Source organism: Lissotriton helveticus, chromosome 8 (genome assembly GCF_964261635.1).
Source record: "Lissotriton helveticus chromosome 8, aLisHel1.1, whole genome shotgun sequence".
NCBI lineage: Eukaryota > Metazoa > Chordata > Amphibia > Caudata > Salamandridae > Lissotriton > Lissotriton helveticus.
The window spans coordinates 1324820486-1324840395 of record NC_136069.1 but is presented as its reverse complement, the minus strand read 5'-3'; the positions used below and the strand labels follow the sequence as shown (position 1 = coordinate 1324840395).

At 48.9% G+C, this 19910-nt stretch overlaps 1 protein-coding gene across 1 annotated transcript in view; it reads right to left on the bottom strand.

Moving 5' to 3' along the window:
• LOC144773341 (amine oxidase [flavin-containing] A-like) overlaps nt 1–19910 on the bottom strand; it is a 667192-nt gene that overhangs the window by 398039 nt on the left and 249243 nt on the right. Inside the window, exon 2 of the mRNA XM_078658306.1 lies at nt 19601–19695. Within this exon, the coding sequence (XP_078514432.1) occupies nt 19601–19695 (95 nt within the window). The remainder of the gene's footprint in view (nt 1–19600; nt 19696–19910) is intronic.

Below are 19910 nucleotides of genomic sequence, written 5' to 3'. Positions count from 1 at the left end.
TGGGATGGTGCAGTGAGCTAAAAACAGTGATGGATCAAGCCCTGATCTTTTGACTGGGTAGGAGTGTTCTGCTTAATTCAGATGCTCTTTCCATCACCACACCCTTTATGAATCGTTTTAGCCACTATAGGAGTGGAAGGGTATGCTCAGACATGAGTCCCTTGCTCACTGCACCATCAGGATTCAAGCAAGCCGGGCCGAAGACGGCTGTAATGCCAGAAACCGGTCCCCGGAAGCTTGTTTCCTTTCCAGTAAAGAATTGGCTTGGTAGTTTGGTCTGCCCTGTTCCCATGATGCACTGGGCCAGGGTCAGACTAATTTGCATGTAGCCAGGTTCTGGGCTGGGATGGTGCAGTGAGCTAAAAAACGGTGATGGATCAAGCCCTGATCTTTTGACTGGGTAGGAGTGTTCTGCTTAATTCAGATGCTCTGTCCATCACCACCCCCTTTATGAATCGTTTGGCCACTATAGGAGTGGAAGGGTATGCTCAGACATGAGTCCCTTGCTCACTGCACCATCAGGATTCAAGCAAGCCGGGATGAAGACGGCTGTAATGCCAGAAACCGGTCCCCGGAAGCTTGTTTCCTTTCCAGTAAAGAATTGGCTTGGTAGTTTGGTCTGCCCTGTTCCCATGATGCACTGGGCCAGGGTCAGACTAATTTGCATGTAGCCAGGTTCTGAGCTGGGATGGTGCAGTGAGCTAAAAAACAGTGATGGATCAAGCCCTGATCTTTTGACTGGGTAGGAGTGTTCTGCTTAATTCAGATGCTCTTTCCATCACCACCCTCTTTATGAATCGTTTTGGCCACTATAGGAGTGGAAGGGTATGCTCAGACATGAGTCCCTTGCTCACTGCACCATCAGGATTCAAGCAAGCCGGGCCGAAGACGGCTGTAATGCCAGAAACCGGTCCCCGGAAGCTTGTTTCCTTTCCAGTAAAGAATTGGCTTGGTAGTTTGGTCTGCCCTGTTCCCATGATGCACTGGGCCAGGGTCAGACAAATTTGCATGTAGCCAGGTTCTGAGCTGGGATGGTGCAGTGAGCTAAAAAACGGTGATGGATCAAGCCCTGATCTTTTGACTGGGTAGGAGTGTTCTGCTTAATTCAGATGCTCTGTCCATAACCACACCCTTTATGAATCGTTTTAGCCACTATAGGAGTGGAAGGGTATGCTCAGACATGAGTCCCTTGCTCACTGCACCATCAGGATTCAAGCAAGCCGGGCCGAAGACGGCTGTAATGCCAGAAACCGGTCCCCGGAAGCTTGTTTCCTTTCCAGTAAAGAATTGGCTTGGTAGTTTGGTCTGCCCTGTTCCCATGATGCACTGGGCCAGGGTCAGACTAATTTGCATGTAGCCAGGTTCTGAGCTGGGATGGTGCAGTGTGCTAAAAAACGGTGATGGATCAAGCCCTGATCTTTTGACTGGGTAGGAGTGTTCTGCTTAATTCAGATGCTCTGTCCATCACCACCCCCTTTATGAATCGTTTTGGCCACTATAGGAGTGGAAGGGTATGCTCAGACATGAGTCCCTTGCTCACTGCACCATCAGGATTCAAGCAAGCCAGGCCGAAGATGGCTGTAATGCCAGAAACCGGTCCCCGGAAGCTTGTTTCCTTTCCAGTAAAGAATTGGCTTGGTAGTTTGGTCTGCCCTGTTCCCATGATGCACTGGGCCAGGGTCAGACTAATTTGCATGTAGCCAGGTTCTGAGCTGGGATGGTGCAGTGAGCTAAAAACGGTGATGGATCAAGCCCTGATCTTTTGACTGGGTAGGAGTGTTCTGCTTAATTCAGATGCTCTGTCCATCACCACCCCCTTTATGGATCGTTTTGGCCACTATACGAGTGGAAGGGTATGCTCAGACATGAGTCCCTTGCTCACTGCACCATCAGGATTCAAGCAAGCCAGGCCGAAGACGGCTGTAATGCCAGAAACTGGTCCCCGGAAGCTTGTTTCCTTTCCAGTAAAGAATTGGCTTGGTAGTTTGGTCTGCCCTGTTCCCATGATGCACTGGGCCAGGGTCAGACTAATTTGCATGTAGCCAGGTTCTGAGCTGGGATGGTGCAGTGAGCTAAAAAACGGTGATGGATCAAGCCCTGATCTTTTGACTGGGTAGGAGTGTTCTGCTTAATTCAGATGCTCTGTCCATCACCACCCCCTTTATGAATCGTTTGGCCACTATAGGAGTGGAAGGGTATGCTCAGACATGAGTCCCTTGCTCACTGCACCATCAGGATTCAAGCAAGCCGGGATGAAGACGGCTGTAATGCCAGAAACCGGTCCCTGGAAGCTTGTTTCCTTTCCAGTAAAGAATTGGCTTGGTAGTTTGGTCTGCCCTGTTCCCATGATGCACTGGGCCAGGGTCAGACTAATTTGCATGTAGCCAGGTTCTGAGCTGGGATGGTGCAGTGAGCTAAAAAACAGTGCTGGATCAAGCCCTAATCTTTTGACTGGGTAGGAGTGTTCTGCTTAATTCAGATGCTCTTTCCATCACCACCCCCTTTAGGAATCGTTTTGGCCACTATAGGAGTGGAAGGGTATGCTCAGACATGAGTCCCTTGCTCACTGCACCATCAGGATTCAAGCAAGCCGGGCCGAAGACGGCTGTAATGCCAGAAACTGGTCCCCGGAAGCTTGTTTCCTTTCCAGTAAAGAATTGGCTTGGTAGTTTGGTCTGCCCTGTTCCCATGATGCACTGGGCCAGGGTCAGACAAATTTGCATGTAGCCAGGTTCTGAGCTGGGATGGTGCAGTGAGCTAAAAAACGGTGATGGATCAAGCCCTGATCTTTTGACTGGGTAGGAGTGTTCTGCTTAATTCAGATGCTCTGTCCATAACCACACCCTTTATGAATCGTTTTAGCCACTATAGGAGTGGAAGGGTATGCTCAGACATGAGTCCCTTGCTCACTGCACCATCAGGATTCAAGCAAGCCGGGCTGAAGACGGCTGTAATGCCAGAAACCGGTCCCCGGAAGCTTGTTTCCTTTCCAGTAAAGAATTGGCTTGGTAGTTTGGTCTGCCCTGTTCCCATGATGCACTGGGCCAGGGTCAGACTAATTTGCATGTAGCCAGGTTCTGAGCTGGGATGGTGCAGTGTGCTAAAAAACGGTGATGGATCAAGCCCTGATCTTTTGACTGGGTAGGAGTGTTCTGCTTAATTCAGATGCTCTGTCCATCACCACCCCCTTTATGAATCGTTTTGGCAACTATAGGAGTGGAAGGGTATGCTCAGACATGAGTCCCTTGCTCACTGCACCATCAGGATTCAAGCAAGCCAGGCCGAAGATGGCTGTAATGCCAGAAACCGGTCCCCGGAAGCTTGTTTCCTTTCCAGTAAAGAATTGGCTTGGTAGTTTGGTCTGCCCTGTTCCCATGATGCACTGGGCCAGGGTCAGACTAATTTGCATGTAGCCAGGTTCTGAGCTGGGATGGTGCAGTGAGCTAAAAACGGTGATGGATCAAGCCCTGATCTTTTGACTGGGTAGGAGTGTTCTGCTTAATTCAGATGCTCTGTCCATCACCACCCCCTTTATGGATCGTTTTGGCCACTATACGAGTGGAAGGGTATGCTCAGACATGAGTCCCTTGCTCACTGCACCATCAGGATTCAAGCAAGCCAGGCCGAAGACGGCTGTAATGCCAGAAACTGGTCCCCGGAAGCTTGTTTCCTTTCCAGTAAAGAATTGGCTTGGTAGTTTGGTCTGCCCTGTTCCCATGATGCACTGGGCCAGGGTCAGACTAATTTGCATGTAGCCAGGTTCTGAGCTGGGATGGTGCAGTGAGCTAAAAAACGGTGATGGATCAAGCCCTGATCTTTTGACTGGGTAGGAGTGTTCTGCTTAATTCAGATGCTCTGTCCATCACCACCCCCTTTATGAATCGTTTGGCCACTATAGGAGTGGAAGGGTATGCTCAGACATGAGTCCCTTGCTCACTGCACCATCAGGATTCAAGCAAGCCGGGATGAAGACGGCTGTAATGCCAGAAACCGGTCCCTGGAAGCTTGTTTCCTTTCCAGTAAAGAATTGGCTTGGTAGTTTGGTCTGCCCTGTTCCCATGATGCACTGGGCCAGGGTCAGACTAATTTGCATGTAGCCAGGTTCTGAGCTGGGATGGTGCAGTGAGCTAAAAAACAGTGCTGGATCAAGCCCTAATCTTTTGACTGGGTAGGAGTGTTCTGCTTAATTCAGATGCTCTTTCCATCACCACCCCCTTTAGGAATCGTTTTGGCCACTATAGGAGTGGAAGGGTATGCTCAGACATGAGTCCCTTGCTCACTGCACCATCAGGATTCAAGCAAGCCGGGCCGAAGACGGCTGTAATGCCAGAAACTGGTCCCCGGAAGCTTGTTTCCTTTCCAGTAAAGAATTGGCTTGGTAGTTTGGTCTGCCCTGTTCCCATGATGCACTGGGCCAGGGTCAGACAAATTTGCATGTAGCCAGGTTCTGAGCTGGGATGGTGCAGTGAGCTAAAAAACGGTGATGGATCAAGCCCTGATCTTTTGACTGGGTAGGAGTGTTCTGCTTAATTCAGATGCTCTGTCCATAACCACACCCTTTATGAATCGTTTTAGCCACTATAGGAGTGGAAGGGTATGCTCAGACATGAGTCCCTTGCTCACTGCACCATCAGGATTCAAGCAAGCCGGGCTGAAGACGGCTGTAATGCCAGAAACCGGTCCCCGGAAGCTTGTTTCCTTTCCAGTAAAGAATTGGCTTGGTAGTTTGGTCTGCCCTGTTCCCATGATGCACTGGGCCAGGGTCAGACTAATTTGCATGTAGCCAGGTTCTGAGCTGGGATGGTGCAGTGAGCTAAAAACGGTGATGGATCAAGCCCTGATCTTTTGACTGGGTAGGAGTGTTCTGCTTAATTCAGATGCTCTGTCCATCACCACCCCCTTTATGTACCCCTGCAGGGTGGCAGGTGGAAGGAGGGCCCACCAGGGAGGAGTTTTGCCGGGCACAGAAGGAGTGCCCCACCCTTGAGGGCATGAGGCGACAGGCCGAAGCCCAAGCAGCAGGCAATCCCTCCGCAAAGTATCATATTTACTGGGAGGATGGGCTCCTTTACAGTGAGCCCAAGGCTCCTGTGCATGGGTCATCAAGGGCCTTAGTGGTCCCCCAGTGCTACAGGGCCTTTCTTTTGGAATTGGCTCATGAGATCCCATTGGCAGGACACTTGGGCCAAGACAAGACCTTTGCTAGGCTGGTCCCACATTTTTATTGCCGCAGATGAGGATCTCCTCAGATACATTCTGCAAGACCTGTCTGACCTGCCAAGCTCGTGGGAAAACAGGGGCTAAGCTGAAGGTTCCCCTGGAACCACTACCTGTCGTTAGCACCCCCTTTGAGAGGGTGGGCATCGACATTGTTGGGCCTTTGGATCCACCGACTTCTTCTGGTCACAGGTTTATCCTGGTTCTGGTGGACCACGCCACCCGGTACCCAGAGGCTATTCCTCTGAGAACCATCACTGCGCCTGCAGTGGCACGGGCCCTGATGGGGATTTTTACCAGAGTGGGTTTCCCCAAAGAGGTGGTGTCCGACAGGGGTAGCAATTTTATGTCTGCCTACATGCAAGCCATGTGGAAGGAGTGTGGGGTTACTTCTCCACCCCTTACCACCCACAGACCAATGGTCTCGTGGAGAGATTTAACAAGACCCTAAAGGGCATGATCAGGAGTCTGCCTGAGGGCCTGAGGAAAAAGTGGGACATCCTCTTGCCCTGTTTGTTGTTTTCCTACAGGGAGGTACCGCAGAAGGGAGTGGGCTTCAGCCCCTTTGAGCTTTTGTATGGTCACCCTGTTAGGGGACCTCTCAGTTTAGTGAAGGATGGGTGGGAGAAGACTCCAAGGAGGCTTCCCCAGGATGTAGTGAGCTACATGCTGGCCTTCCGTAGCCAAATGGCTAAGTTGTGGAAACAAGCTTCTGACAACTTAGAGGCCAGCCAGGCGGTAATGAAGGAATGGTACGACCAGCACTCTCACCCTGTGGAGCTAGAACCTGGACAGAAGGTGTGGGTCATGGAGCCTGGGGAGCTTAGTGCCCTCCAGGATCGCTGGACTGGCCCTTATGAGATATTGGAAAAGAAGGGTAAGGCCACTTACCTAGTGGACCTTAAGACCCCCAGGCAGCCCCACAGGGTGCTACACGCCAACCGCCTCAAACCCCACCATGAGAGGTCTGAGCTCACCTTACTGATGGTGACTGATGGGGCTGAGGAAGAGGAAAGTGAACCTCTCCCGGACCTCTTTGCTTCCAAAGAGAAGGATGGATCGGTGGAGGGAGAGGTCCTCTCCCCATCCTTGACTCCTGAGCAACAGAGGGACTGCCGCGAGGTCCTGGGGCAGTTCTCCTCAGTGTTCTCCCTTATCCCGGGGATTACCCACCTGTGTACCCATGATGTGGACACAGGAGACAGCCCCCCTGTCAAGTAAAAATCTTACAGGCTGTCAGATAAGGTGAAGGCCAGCATCCAGAGTGAAGTCACTAAGATGCTGGAGTTGGGGGTGATAGAGCCCTCCAACAGCCCTTGGTCCAGTCCGTTGGTTCTGGTACCAAAAGCTGCCCCACCGGGCACCACACCAGAACTTAGGTTCAATGTGGATTACAGGGGACTGAACTCTGTGACCAAGACTGATGCTCATCCTATCCCTAGGGCGGATGAGCTCATTGACCGACTAGGAGCTGCCCGATACCTGAGTACCTTTGACCTCACGTCGGGGTACTGGCAGATCGCCCTAACAGATGGAGCTAAAGAGAGGTCCGCCTTTTCCACCCCAGAGGGCCACTACCAGTTTAGAGTGATGCCCTTTGGACTGAAAAACACTCCTGCCACCTTCCAGCGGCTGGTGAACCGGGTCCTCTCCGGTTTAGAGGCCTTCTCTGCTGCCTACCTGGACGACATAGCTGTCTTCAGTAGCAGCTGGGAGGACCATTTGGGTCACCTCCAGGAAGTGCTTCAGGCTCTGCAGCAGGCAGGCCTGACTATCAAAGCTAGCAAATGCCTGATAGGGCAAGGGTCGGTAGTCTCCCCAGGACACTTGGTGGGCGGGGGCAAGGTGCAACCCCTACAGGCCAAGATAGAAACCATCCTGGCCTGGGAGCCTCCCAAAATACAAACTGAGGTCAGGGCATTCCTGGGCCTCACAGGTTACTACCGCAGATTTGTCAAGGGCTATGGCACCGTTGTGGCCCCCTTGACTGAGCTAACCTCTAAGAAACAACCTAGAAAAGTGATCTGGACAGAGGCTTGCCAAAAAGCCTTTGACTCTCTAAAGCAGACCATGTGCACCGCTCCTGTGCTCAGGGCCCCTGACTTCTCCAAAGAGTTCATTGTCCAAACGGACGCCTCAGAGCACGGCATAGGGGCAGTACTTTCGCAACTCAATGAAGAGGGACGGGACCAACCAGTAGCCTTCACCTCCAGGAGGCTGCTCCCCCGAGAACAGCGGTGGAGCGCGATAGAGAGGGAAGCCTTTGCGGTGGTCTGGGCTGTAAAGAAGCTGAGGCCATATTTGTTTGGCTCCCACTTCCTGATTCAGACTGACCACCGGCCCCTCAGATGGCTCATGCAAATGAGGGGCGAGAATCCCAAATTGTTGAGGTGGTCCATTTCCCTACAGGGGATGGACTTCAGGGTGGAACACAGACCCGGAGTAGACCACGCCAATGCTGACGGTCTCTCTCGGTTTTTCCGCCTTAGTGATGAGAACTCCCTGGAGGTTGGGTAGTTCTCCCCACTTTCAGCTGGGGGGACATGTGTTAGACCTGTTAGCCTTAGGGTGGTCTCCCCTACATTTTTGCCCTTTTTGCCTCCCATTTTTATCCTATATTTTGTTGGACTTAGGACTCTGGGCGCCTCACCACTGCTAAACAGTGCTGAGGTGCAGGTGCTCTCCCCTAAAACCTTGTGAGGCTGGCATATCTGCCACAAGCCACTGCTAACGCAGTAAGGCTTACTCCTCCATAGGCTAACATTGGGAACCTCCCTCTATGGACTAACTTCTGACAGGGACCTAATAAGTCTATCATGTTTGGTCTTGTTGGACTCGGGGCGGGGAACCCTTTCCAATGATATATAGGGTTTGGGCATTCCTTCGCTAGGGATCCCATTTTTATAAAGGGAACCTTTTCCTGCCTACACTTAGATTAGGCTGCAGACTCCCCCCTCCCCTCTGCATACTGATAGCCTGCCTGAGTTGGGAGGTGGGAGTGGTGATTCACACCTTCTGCCCTGGGATGAGCTGTGATGGGCTGCCCACTGTAGCCTTAACGGCCTGTCTCTCGTCACTGTGACAGCTAGGTCAGGGAAGGCAGGGAACATACCAGAACTCCCTGGACTCTTCCAGAAGCCCCTGCCCCCTGACCCTTCCAGAGACTTCCACCACTTTCTAGCCCCTAGACTAAAAAGATATATAAGGGAGGGTCCTGGCCTCACATTCTTGTTACACCCTGGACTAAGAAGAATCCCTGCTGGAGTAAGGACTGCTGCGCCAGGAAGGATTGCCAGACTGAAGGAGGCTGACTGCTCCAAGGAACTGCTGCCCCATCTACTGTGCTGTCTCACTGCCTGCTGATCCTGCCCTGCCAGGGAGACTGAAGGACTACCATCACCAGAGTGTCTCCACAAGATGTCTGAGAAACTACCTTCCCGTGAACAACATTCATAAGGACTGCATTTTCTTGAACCACAGAATTCCCAAGACTTACCCTGGAACTTGTGACTACGTGAAGCCTTGCTGGCTCTGGGACTTTTAAAGGACCTGCCCCTGCCAAACAGGGTGTGGAAAGCCAACTGGTTCCTCTCCCAACGTCAACGCTGCCAGTGCGGGCTGAGCGCTCAATTTAAATCGCCCCCTGTGGTGCTGTTTGCGTGGGTCTAAAACCACCTTGTGGACTGCCCTGTGGGAGAAGGACTTGTCACGGGACCTAAAAGCACTGTGGGCCGCTATGTAGCGCTGCGAAGGTAAGCGCTGTTTCACTGCCACGAGCCCGAGCTGAACTGGCAAGTGGAGCTGTTCCCCAGGTCACCGCCGCGGGCCAGGGCAAAAGCGCATCGGTAACTCTTTTGAAACTCCCTCCAAAGACCCGGGAGCCTCGCGAGCCCCGTGCGCGTCACCACTGACGTCAGCTGTTGAGCCGCGCTGGGATTGGCGGCTTCACAGCGGTTGCCTGGCAACGGGGGATCGTCACGAGGAGGAAGCAGTGCCCGGGAGAAGGAAACGCGAGGAGTCACCAAGGGATCTCGCCGCGTCTACCAGACCTGCTAATAACAGCAGGAGCGGGAGAGAGCGAGAGGCCGTGCCCACCCCCAGGTAACTGACCGGGAGCGTCCAGGGAGTAGGTGGCGTCTCCAACGGAGGGCGGGGTGGCCGGCCTGCAGGGAACCATTCACTGCTCTCCGCCTATTGGGGAATTGTGTAGACTGCCCGGTACAGCTTGTGCACCCCTCCTAGGGAAAAGGGGGGGGGGCTGACTGACTGCACCAAAATCGCGGGCCTGACGAGGACAACCTCGAAGTAAACCACGGACTGCAGGGACTGGTTCAAGTGACTATCAGACCTGCTTGGACGGTACCATCTGGCCCCAGTGACTTGCGGGGTCCTAAACAGTATACCGGGGCACATTACCCATTTGTTTGCGGATAACCTTTGGCACAGTACAGCGGGGGCATATTAACACTGGGAACCTCGCACTAAGTGACTCTGTTCTGGGGCTAGGTGGGATAGTCCTGGCACCAATTCTTTTATGATGCAGGCTTGAGACTGAGCTGGCAATTACCCGATCGCTTGACTGCAGAACACGAACTGCCGCAGTTTGCTAGATTATTTCCCCTCACAAGGAACACTGTCAGGCAGGTCCTGCAAATAAGAGTTCTTGGCTTGTATGGACTGCCGGGGATTTGATCTGGCCTTGGAAACTGGATCCATTTTTAATAGTGACCTTGCCTGGGAACTAGATTTGCCTAATTATTGAGGTTGCCTGCAACTGCATTTATTTGATTATTGATCTTGCCTGCAACTGCATTTATTTGATGATTGATCTTGCCTGAAGCTTAGATAAAGATATTTAATTTTTCATAAACAACTGGTGCGGTGTCCTTTTGTGAGTGTTTCTTATTGCGTCACTGCTGCTGCGTGTTGCACAAATACTTTACACATTGCCTCTGACGTTACGCCTTTGCTGCTCTGCGCCAAGCTACCAGGTCGGAAGCGGTGCTCCCTACTTGGACTAGGGTGCATACCCCTGCCAACTAGAGACCCCGGTTCTAACACCCACCTACAACTATGCCCCATCGGACCATGTCCCGCCGTCGCCGGATCTCCAGTGGTTCCATCGCCGGGGCAAAAAGGACCAGGGACAATGGGCATCCATGTTTTGTACCCCGCTCTATAGTAATGAGTGCAGAAACCACTGCACACTCTAGCAGTTGGTTGACAATATAGTAGATGAACCCAACAGACAAAATCTGATCCGAGACTCATGCTAGACAAAATCTCCCACATATAGTCCCATTGTAGGGTTTTAAAGGCTTTCTCAATATCCAAGGAGACTGCAGCCACCTGCATATCCATTTCAGCAGTAGAGTGCAATATATGAGAGAGTCAGCGCAAATTTATGTGAGTTCCCCGGCTTGGCATAAACCCACATTGTTCTTCATACACCAGCTGTTTAACTACCCTATCTTGTCGCATTGCTGATACTTTAGCCAACATTTTTGTATCTACTCCTAACATGGCCAAAGGTCGGCATGAGCCAGGCAGAGAGGGATCCTTGCCTGATTTGGGGAGCATGACTATCTGGGGCTCCCACATGGAAGAAGGGAGAGTTCCCACGCCTTTGGCCTCATGCAGGGTCTCCAACAACTTAGTGAGTAACATATCCGCAAACATCTGAAAGTACTCCACCAGGAGACCATCTGGACCCGGGGCCTTGCAGCGTTCCATACCCTGCACTGCCTCCCGGAGGTCTTCAAGTCGAATCTCTCCCCCTAGTTCATTGCGTAGGTCATCTGTAAGGCGTGGTAGTATTATATAGTCAAGGAACAGTCCTTTTTCTGATCTGTCAACCAACTTGCCCTCTCTATACACTGTTTTCCAAGTGTGTACACAGTAAGGCGTTTATGGCCATCTGCGTAGAGATGAGGGCAGCGTCAGCCCACTTTAACGTCAATATAATCAGGAGGGCGTTCTCGCTTAAGGAGCCATGCCATTAGCTTACCCAATTTATCCCCCTACCGGTGCAGGAGCTGGCAGTATTCCCGGCAGACAAGGCAATCCAATCTTTCCCATATGTCTCCTACTCTGCGCTGGGCATGCAGCAATGTCTCCCTGCGTGCCTCCACAGCAGGATCCTTATTTTGTAGTGTGGCCAATATGCTCTTCACCTCGGTGAGATCTTTCTCGAACTGTTTCCGCATGCCGCCCACCATTGACAGGCATTCCCCATGCATCACGACCTTCAGCGCATTCCACTCTGCCCCCCTGGCATTAGCAGACAACCAGTTGGCTCAAAAATAGCTGCAGGTCATCTCTCTGAGTTCCTCTCGAAATATGTCATCTTTCAGGGCCTCAGGTTGTTGGCGCCAAAGAGGAACCTTAAGCCGGCCACTCTTAGTCCCCCATTACAATAACACAGGGGAGTGATCTGAAAGGAATCCCCCTAACACCCTAATCTGTAGGGCTGCCACTGAAGCATCACCAGTAAGCAAAAAGTGATCTAAGCGTTTATAGACTGAACGCACTGGATGTACCATGTGTAACCCTGTTCATCTGGATGTGTCATGCGCCACAGGTCCACACAACCTAGGCGGTCCATGACCTCCCAGTGAGCAGTCAACAAATTGGGTTTTGTGTATGTTTTTGGGGGTTCTATCTAACACCCTCGTACATTCCATGTACCTAAATTAAAACACGCTATCTATTCTTGCGAAAAATGTTCTAATGCTGCCATCTGAACTAAATGCCATAATCAAAAACACCCCACCCACCGGGTAAACACATTAAAAACAAGCCGTTCCTTCGCAATTATAGCCCTACCCACAACTCCCACCCTAAGGACAGGAGTGAATCAAAACAGTCATCTTACTACCCAATTAAAAGAGGAACTTCTGCCTGGAATATAAACCCTTATACAGTCCTGTACAAACCAATTAAACATCTCCATGTTCAGCCACACCACAGCTATTCCACTGTTATCTCTGTGCCGGGATGAGGGGATGCCCCAGTGGGGCCACTGTCAGTGAGCTACAGGTGTACCCATCCACCACCAGCCACACAACATGCTCAATCACACTCCTTCAGCTACTGCAGTCTCATCCAGCACAGCAAGGAAAATCAGAAGCTAGAAATGAAGGAGAAAAAGCAGAGAGAAAGAAGAAAAAAAGGGGAGGAGCTGGCCCGCAATACAGTGCTTCTGCTCCCATCCCACCAGTGTGGTTATTAGACTAGCGAGCCAAAGTTAGACATCCTTAGTTGACTTAGGTTTTACCTCCAGTCCCCCAACTCCTCGTTCACCAGTGCTCCCATTTCCAATTATCCATGAGCACACACTGTCCCAGTTATTTGCCGATAGTTCAGGTGTTGGTGGCTTCGGGGGTATCCTCCACAATATCCCCCATATTTGCTTCTGAGCTTGCAGCGGTCACCACCTCCATCAGAGCTCTAGCTTCCTCATGTTCAGCCTGAAAAAAGGCAGTGCTCACTCAAGATGAATGCACCCCCTTCACTGTCTGAACTCAATCATTCCAAGTCTAAGGAGCCATCCTGCCGCACTAACACTCTTTGTGTAGATCTCAAGGAACACCTACTCCACAGACCATGCTTGCTTGTCCTCCGTGAGGTCCAGGGCGGCCATGTTCGCCAGTGGAACCCTTGGAGGCTAAGGTCCGGCCCTCTCCTCTTACCTCCAGCCAGTACCAAGCAGCTTCAGGCATGGTGAAATAGTGGGTGTAACTCCCTTGTATGACCTTGAGCTTAATGGAATAATGTAGCATATACTGTAAGTTCATCGCCCTCAGCTTTTGCTTCACGCTGCCAAAAGACATTCTCTGTTGCTGTACTAGGCGTGTATAGTTCGGAAAGATGCGATGGTATGGTTTTTTAAAAATGGGTCTTCTTCCCGTCGTGCCTCCCTAAGTATGCAGTCTCGATACCTGTAATTGCGGATCCTGGAAATAAGTGTATGACGGGAGGTACCAACCGAGGGGGGGGAGGGGTCAGGCCCAGTGCATGATGCACCTGTTCGATCACAAAGAAGGAAGAGAGGGGGGCTGATGGAACTGCCGCTTTGATCCAGTTCTCAAGGAAGAGTTTAAGAGTACTTCCTTCTGCACACTCCAGGAATCCCACAAAATGTGCATTACATCTGCGGGAGTGGCCCTCTGCATCTTGGGCTCCAAAACCGCTGTTTTTGCCGCTAGGTCAGAATGGGCCATTTTTAGGCTGGAGACCTCGGTCTCCAGCTTTGAAACATTCTGTTCAGTAGCCAGGGATCTCTCCGCCACCTCCCGCAGGTCCACTCTCAATAGTTCAACGTCAAGGGAGACGGAGTCTATTTTTGCCTGGACCGTCACACTGAAAGACTCAATGGCAGCAAGGATATGGGCGCTAGTAGGGTTAATCTGTGTGCTGACCATCACGGGCAGGGTCACCCGGAGAGAACGGGCACAGTGTGCCACCCTGCACTGTATACCGGTCCATCTTGGTATGCTGCTGCCCACTCTGCAGCCTGACTTTCCCCATGACTGTTTCTTCAAATGCTGAGGGCCAGGAGCGGTGTAGCCAGGTCCCACCTCTGGAAGGCCCAAACACCCAGAAATGTGGGAACGTCTGTCAGGGGATCTCCGAGGTCTCGATGGAAGTAGGACACTGTCAACAGCTGTTTATAACTTTACATATTAGTGGGCCTTCACAGGAGGGGGGCACCACTGATACACAGCAGGTAAGTACAATTATTATGCCAGGACACTGAGCGGGCTACTCTCCCCCTTGGTGGCAATGCTGCAAACTCACTACCACATCAGCATACCTCAATGGGCCGGTAAGTACGGTTCATAGCAGGTAGTAGTCAACCGCAGCCCCCAGGGAGTGTGTCTCACCACACTAGCAGTCGCAAATCACCTGTGGTGGCACACAGTGCTTCCAGCAACAGGAGAATGACCTCATTCACGCCGTTCCTCTTGTCTAGCTACCAGCGTTCTTTCTCCCCCTAGTCTTTTTACATAGTCCCAACAGGGAGGCAGCCTCAGCAATGAAAGCATCTGAAGAGTGAGCGCCGTCCAGACAGGCTTTTAGGCTTCAAGTCAAATAGTGAGTGCATCTCATGCAGAACACCCGCAGGTTAAGTCTGGTCAGCAGGCCCTACAAGTGTGGCCCTGAAGCACCTCAACTTGGTTCCATGGGGCCTGAGAGTATGTCACCATCCCCCCACAGCCAGGTCAGGCCGACATCTTCAGCTGTCAGTCCTGGGGGGTCAATACACCACTTTGCCCTCCTAGTGGGCAGCCCTCCCTGGTTATCCAACAGTTTGGGCCCGTCCTCACACCTTCTTGCAGCACCAGAGCACACCCTGCCTTGGATGGTGGCTTGGGAGTATCCCGCTGTCTCTTCGCCTCGCTGCTAAGGCCCGAGGCAGAGTCGCAGGCGGCAGCGGAGAGCCTGTCCGGCCCCTCATAGAGCTGCAGGCCCCAACCTGAAGCCCGCTGCCTACGCCAGGCTACCGCTCCGCCTCTAAAATTGCTCGCCCCTTTCCCTCAGAATTTAGACTCACCCCCACAGACAAACCCTTGACTCCAGCTAGAACAGTACACGATCTGGGGGTTATGTTGGATGATAACCTCCAGTTGTTGTAACAAGTTAATAAGACAGTGGGCACCTGTTTCTCCCTGATTAGAGCCTTATGAATGATCCTCCCTCTGCTGCCCATTACTACCAGGTCACAGGTAGTGAGGAGTGTAATAATGAGCAGGTTGGATTATTGCAATTCACTATACCTAGGTGCACCAAACTCAGTAATACTGAAGTTGCAAAGTATTCAGACTATAGCAGCCAAATTGACTTTAAACTGGCAGCATAGATCGCTGGCTTTGAAGAACCTTCATTGGCTGCCAATCTCCCAAAGAATACAATTTAAATCCCTCTGAATGGCGTTTAGAGCAGTACATGGGTTGGGCCCGAAATCCTTGCAGAAAAAATTTAAGTAGTATGCTCCCAGGAGAAATCTCTGTTCATCAAGCACAAATCTGGTGGCTACTACAAGATTCAAGAAGACTAGGACTGGTGGGAGAGCCTTTGGTGTGGCAGCCTCGTGGCTTTGGAATGATTTCCACTTAGACATTAGACAAATTCAGACCCTGCTTCCATTTAGAAAGAGGTTGAAGACCTGGCTCTTCCTGACGGAGGAGTAACTTGAGTATTTCTTTATCTTTTGGATAGGTCACCTACATGCACACTGACAACAGGATAAGTCTCAGCGCCAGGATACCCGTGGGGTGACAGCTGCGCTATATAAGTTTAAATTACATTACATTATATAAAGCACCGAAGTCCTCCCGCGGTGCTCAGCGGCCTCCCGCCTCCGAGTCAGCCTCGCCCACATTCGGTCGACCACCTCAATTGCCTTCGGTGGTAGTATCTGTTATGGGTCTAGTTGTTGAATATGGCAGTCAGCTCCTATTGGTTGCTAGGCACGCGGACATCAGTTAGTGACTAGTGTGTATATAACTGACGTCAGAGTGATATAACGGAGAATTCACTGTGACTCTGCGCAGTCACCGCTCATCGCACAAGCTCTTTCACTTGCTGAATAAAATTCTTAAATTCATTCCTTTCTTCTGGAATTCCTTCACTTTTATTTCACAACATATGGCGAAGAGGACGGGATGCGATTAAATTAACGAGCTTGTGGATGGTCGTCTTCCAGCAGCGTGTTCATTTCTTCGAGGCAAGTGACGAGATTCATTCTTTTTCTTGAGTAAAGGTTTTATTCTAATTCATTCTTCGTTATTTTTGGGCATGCTGTGAAGCGGAATAAAGCTCTTCCTGCATGAGGCAGTGTTCGACAAAAGTACATTGCGTGGAAACATTCGCACTCACCAAGCTGATTCAAGATTATTTTCAGGAAAGTTCAGAGCGCTTTTTCATTTCAACAGAACCTTCATCTGTTTGATTGTGCTTTTTCTTTCAACTTCTGTGTTCGCAGCGTTTGAGGTAAATCAGTTGAAGTGAAGTGCGGCGATGCTTCAATCATGGTTGACGGTTATGTCATGATATAAGTGCAACTGTCACCTGTCAACCGCCTCAGCTGTGCGGCAACCAGTTATTCTGCTCACACGTCATTACGTCTATTACGTAGGTAACGCGACGCCATTTTGGGTGCTGAATTCACATTGAAACACATGGCCTCGCCGTTACGCTCACAGGATATTCAAGGTACTATCAGAGAATGGTATTTTGTTAGTTAATGTGAAATATTTTGAAGTCATTATTCGGTTTCACTTGCTGCCAAAGAAATTAAGAGTTCATCGATGTAGTTAAAAGGAATATGGGGCGTTGCCAGTAAAATAAACTCCCGTGTCAATTCGTTGCCACCCAGAAAAAATTGTAGGTCATTTCATTCAGTTGTAAAGTTGAAATTTGTTGTTGTTTCTGGGAACTGAAAGAAGATCTCGAAGTGTACAATCTAACGGGATAAACAAGAGAGTTGTTCTCAATTGGAGATTCTCATTAAAAGAACTGCCGAGACGAGAAATCGTTTGTAGAGCTTTTTAATGCTTTTCACTTTTCGGTCAGATGTGAATGCAGCTTAGGTCAATTAATTTTTCCACTGAACAATCATTGTCATTCACTACATTGTTAAGTAAAAGCCATGTGGATTTAGCATTTAGGTCTTTCAGCAGCTAGATAAGTGAACAAAGGTCACAATTTCAGCGCTTAGCAGAACAGAAGGTAAACTATTATATTTGTTTAGCTTATAAGTTGAAAACGGTCAGAACTCCTTATTTTGACTGAATAACGCTTATTGTCTAAAGTAAACTGTAACATTCTAATTGCATATTTCTTCCTGACAATTCGAAGTAAGTACTCTTCAACTGTAAAGAACTGTTCAAGTACTGTGATACTGCATTATATATAGTGTGTTTCTATTCTGTTTAAATCCAATTAATAGTCACAATTGATATCAGAATAAAAAGAGAGTCAGGGGAAGAAAATCAAGTCATGTCCAGCGAGAGTATTTTCAATGCTCCAGCACATTTTCTCGAAGTTCCAGGTAAAGCGGTGACGAAATGGAAGATATGGTACAAGGCTTTTGAAAATTATTTGGTTGCGATTAATGGCAAGAAATTTGACGCCGAACGTAAAAAAGCTATTCTTTATGGACTTTTAGGAGTTGCAGGCCAAGAAATTTTTGAAAGCCTACCAGAATATGAACCTGTTCCAGGACAGTTCATTTCCCTTGATGATTTTCAGGAGGCTGTGAAAAGATTAGAGAAGCAATTTGATGAAGAAGAGAACATTATGGTGGACAGACATCGTTTTGAGTTAAGGAAACAATTAGAGTCAGAAAATGTAGAAGAGTATATTGGGAGTTTAAGGGTGTTAGCCACTAAGTGCGATTTTGGTGACATGGCAGATATGTACATCCGGGACCAATTTGTATTTCATTGTTTTGAGCGTAAAATTCAGGAGCGATTACTTGCCTGTAAAAAACCTACATTGTCTGAGGTGGTAGATATTGCCAAGGGCATTGAACGGTCACTGGAAGGCAGAAAAGAATTAGCTAAGGTAAATGAAGAATCTTGTTCTAGTGTGTCTTACGTAAACGACAGAAGGCGAAGAGAATATAGTACCGAGAAATCCTACAATTCTAACTATAATTCGAATTCTTCCCCCATCGTATGTTTTAGATGTGGTTCCCTTAACCATAAAGCCAATTCCGTAAGTTGTCCAGCAAGTAAGAAAAGATGTACAAGCTGCCTAAAGGTAGGACATTTCGCAAGCGTTTGTGGAAAATTTGACCAAAAATACAACCGTAGAACAAACATTAATGTAGTAGATGATTTCGATGAGAATATGTGTTCCAACATTGTTCTATAGCCTATCCCACGATGTTAGATGATGGTTTCATTCCTCTCTGTTCTTTTCCATCAGATACCAGTTATGAATGATATACCGTATAAGTAAGTCTGTTAAAGATCCTAATCAGATATGGTGTAGGATATGTTTCATGCAGAGAATAGTAAGTCATACCAACATATCGGGCAGAGTATAATTATAGCAGTTCAGAGGAACTTATAGGAAGTTGATCTTATGAAAGGTTTTAAATGATAAATTTGTCCATTAGACTAATGTATTCATTTCAAACATAGATGTTCTATACTGGGCTAAGAAAGAATATTTGTGGAAATGGAAACCGGACTACAGTTCAAGGGATGCTTCCGTTTTAAAAACATCTTGCACGCGGCCCAAGAAGTTAAATGTTCATAAAGATGGCTACGCTGTAGACAAGATCTTCCTATGCTCGGTTGCTGCACCAAAGATACTCTGATTGCCTAGAGAATTCTCCATTATATCCTCCAAAAACAAAGAACTTATTGGAAGAATGCAGAGCTCCTCACGGACATAATTTCACTGGTTTTGGCTCCTATGCCACTATTTAAAGACATTATACGCGAAACAAGTCATTGTTTGTAATGTAAGGGATGGATATGTCTGTCGTTTAGCCACTTATAGATTGAATTACATCTCCTCAAATAGGTTGGGGGACACAACCTATACCTGGCAGTTTTAGCATAACAGAGTTTTAGGGTTCATACCTTTAGGAACCCTTCTTACTAAGCCGAGCTGAATAATACCTGGTGGATCTTATATTACCACTTACTTCTTACTATTTAATGCTTAGTTTTCCTTATGTGCTTAGAGGGGTGTAAGGAGTTTACTAATTTCATCATAAATCCAATTCAACTTTTGCTATTAAAGAGTATGAGATCATTTAATTATTTCTCCCATAAAAGGGAGATGTTATGGGTCTAGTTGTTGAATATGGCAGTCAGCTCCTATTGGTTGCTAGGCACGCGGACATCAGTTAGTGACTAGTGTGTATATAACTGACGTCAGAGTGATATAACGGAGAATTCACCGTGACTCTGCGCAGTCACCGCTCATCGCACAAGCTCTTTCACTTGCTGAATAAAATTCTTACATTCATTCCTTTCTTCTGGAATTCCTTCACTTTCATTTCACAACAGTATCCCCCAGCGTGGAGGAGATCGAGCCCTCATGGCTATCGACAGCTAGTGTAGGCCACAATGGCGCTTTTCTATCCGGCGGCGCCCATCAGCCCCAGATCGAACCTCTGATTGCCTTAAATAGGACTCCAGCGCTATATGGCAGGATGGACAGATTACTGTAGGAGAGTGAGCGTGCCTGCTCCGGCGCTCCTTACAGTGCATCCGTGGCGGCCGCCATCTTGGCCACGCCTGCCAGGCACAGAATGTTAAATTCCGTAAAAAAATAACATATAATTTACAATGGCAGAGAAGTGTAAATCAATTTTCTTTGCTGTAGGTGACACAGTAATCAATACAAAGGTTCTTACTCTAATCGTGAAAGTTCGTCCTCCAACTCGGTCACGTGCCTCCAGGACCACAACACTCAGTCCGGATTCATGAAGCAATTTTGCTGCAGATAGTCCTAGGAGATAAAAAGGAAACACGTCATTTCAGCATACATAGGCTTGGTAAAGAAAGAAGTATTAATGTAATTAAGCCCACTCAGAAAACGAATTACTCACTACTAGGAAGCAAATGAAGCAGTTAAAATATTTATGCTTTCTTCAAATTGTTATTCAATATTTTTCATTGCTGGAAAAATGGAAAGCTAAATAGCTTTAATCAAACAAATAGAGG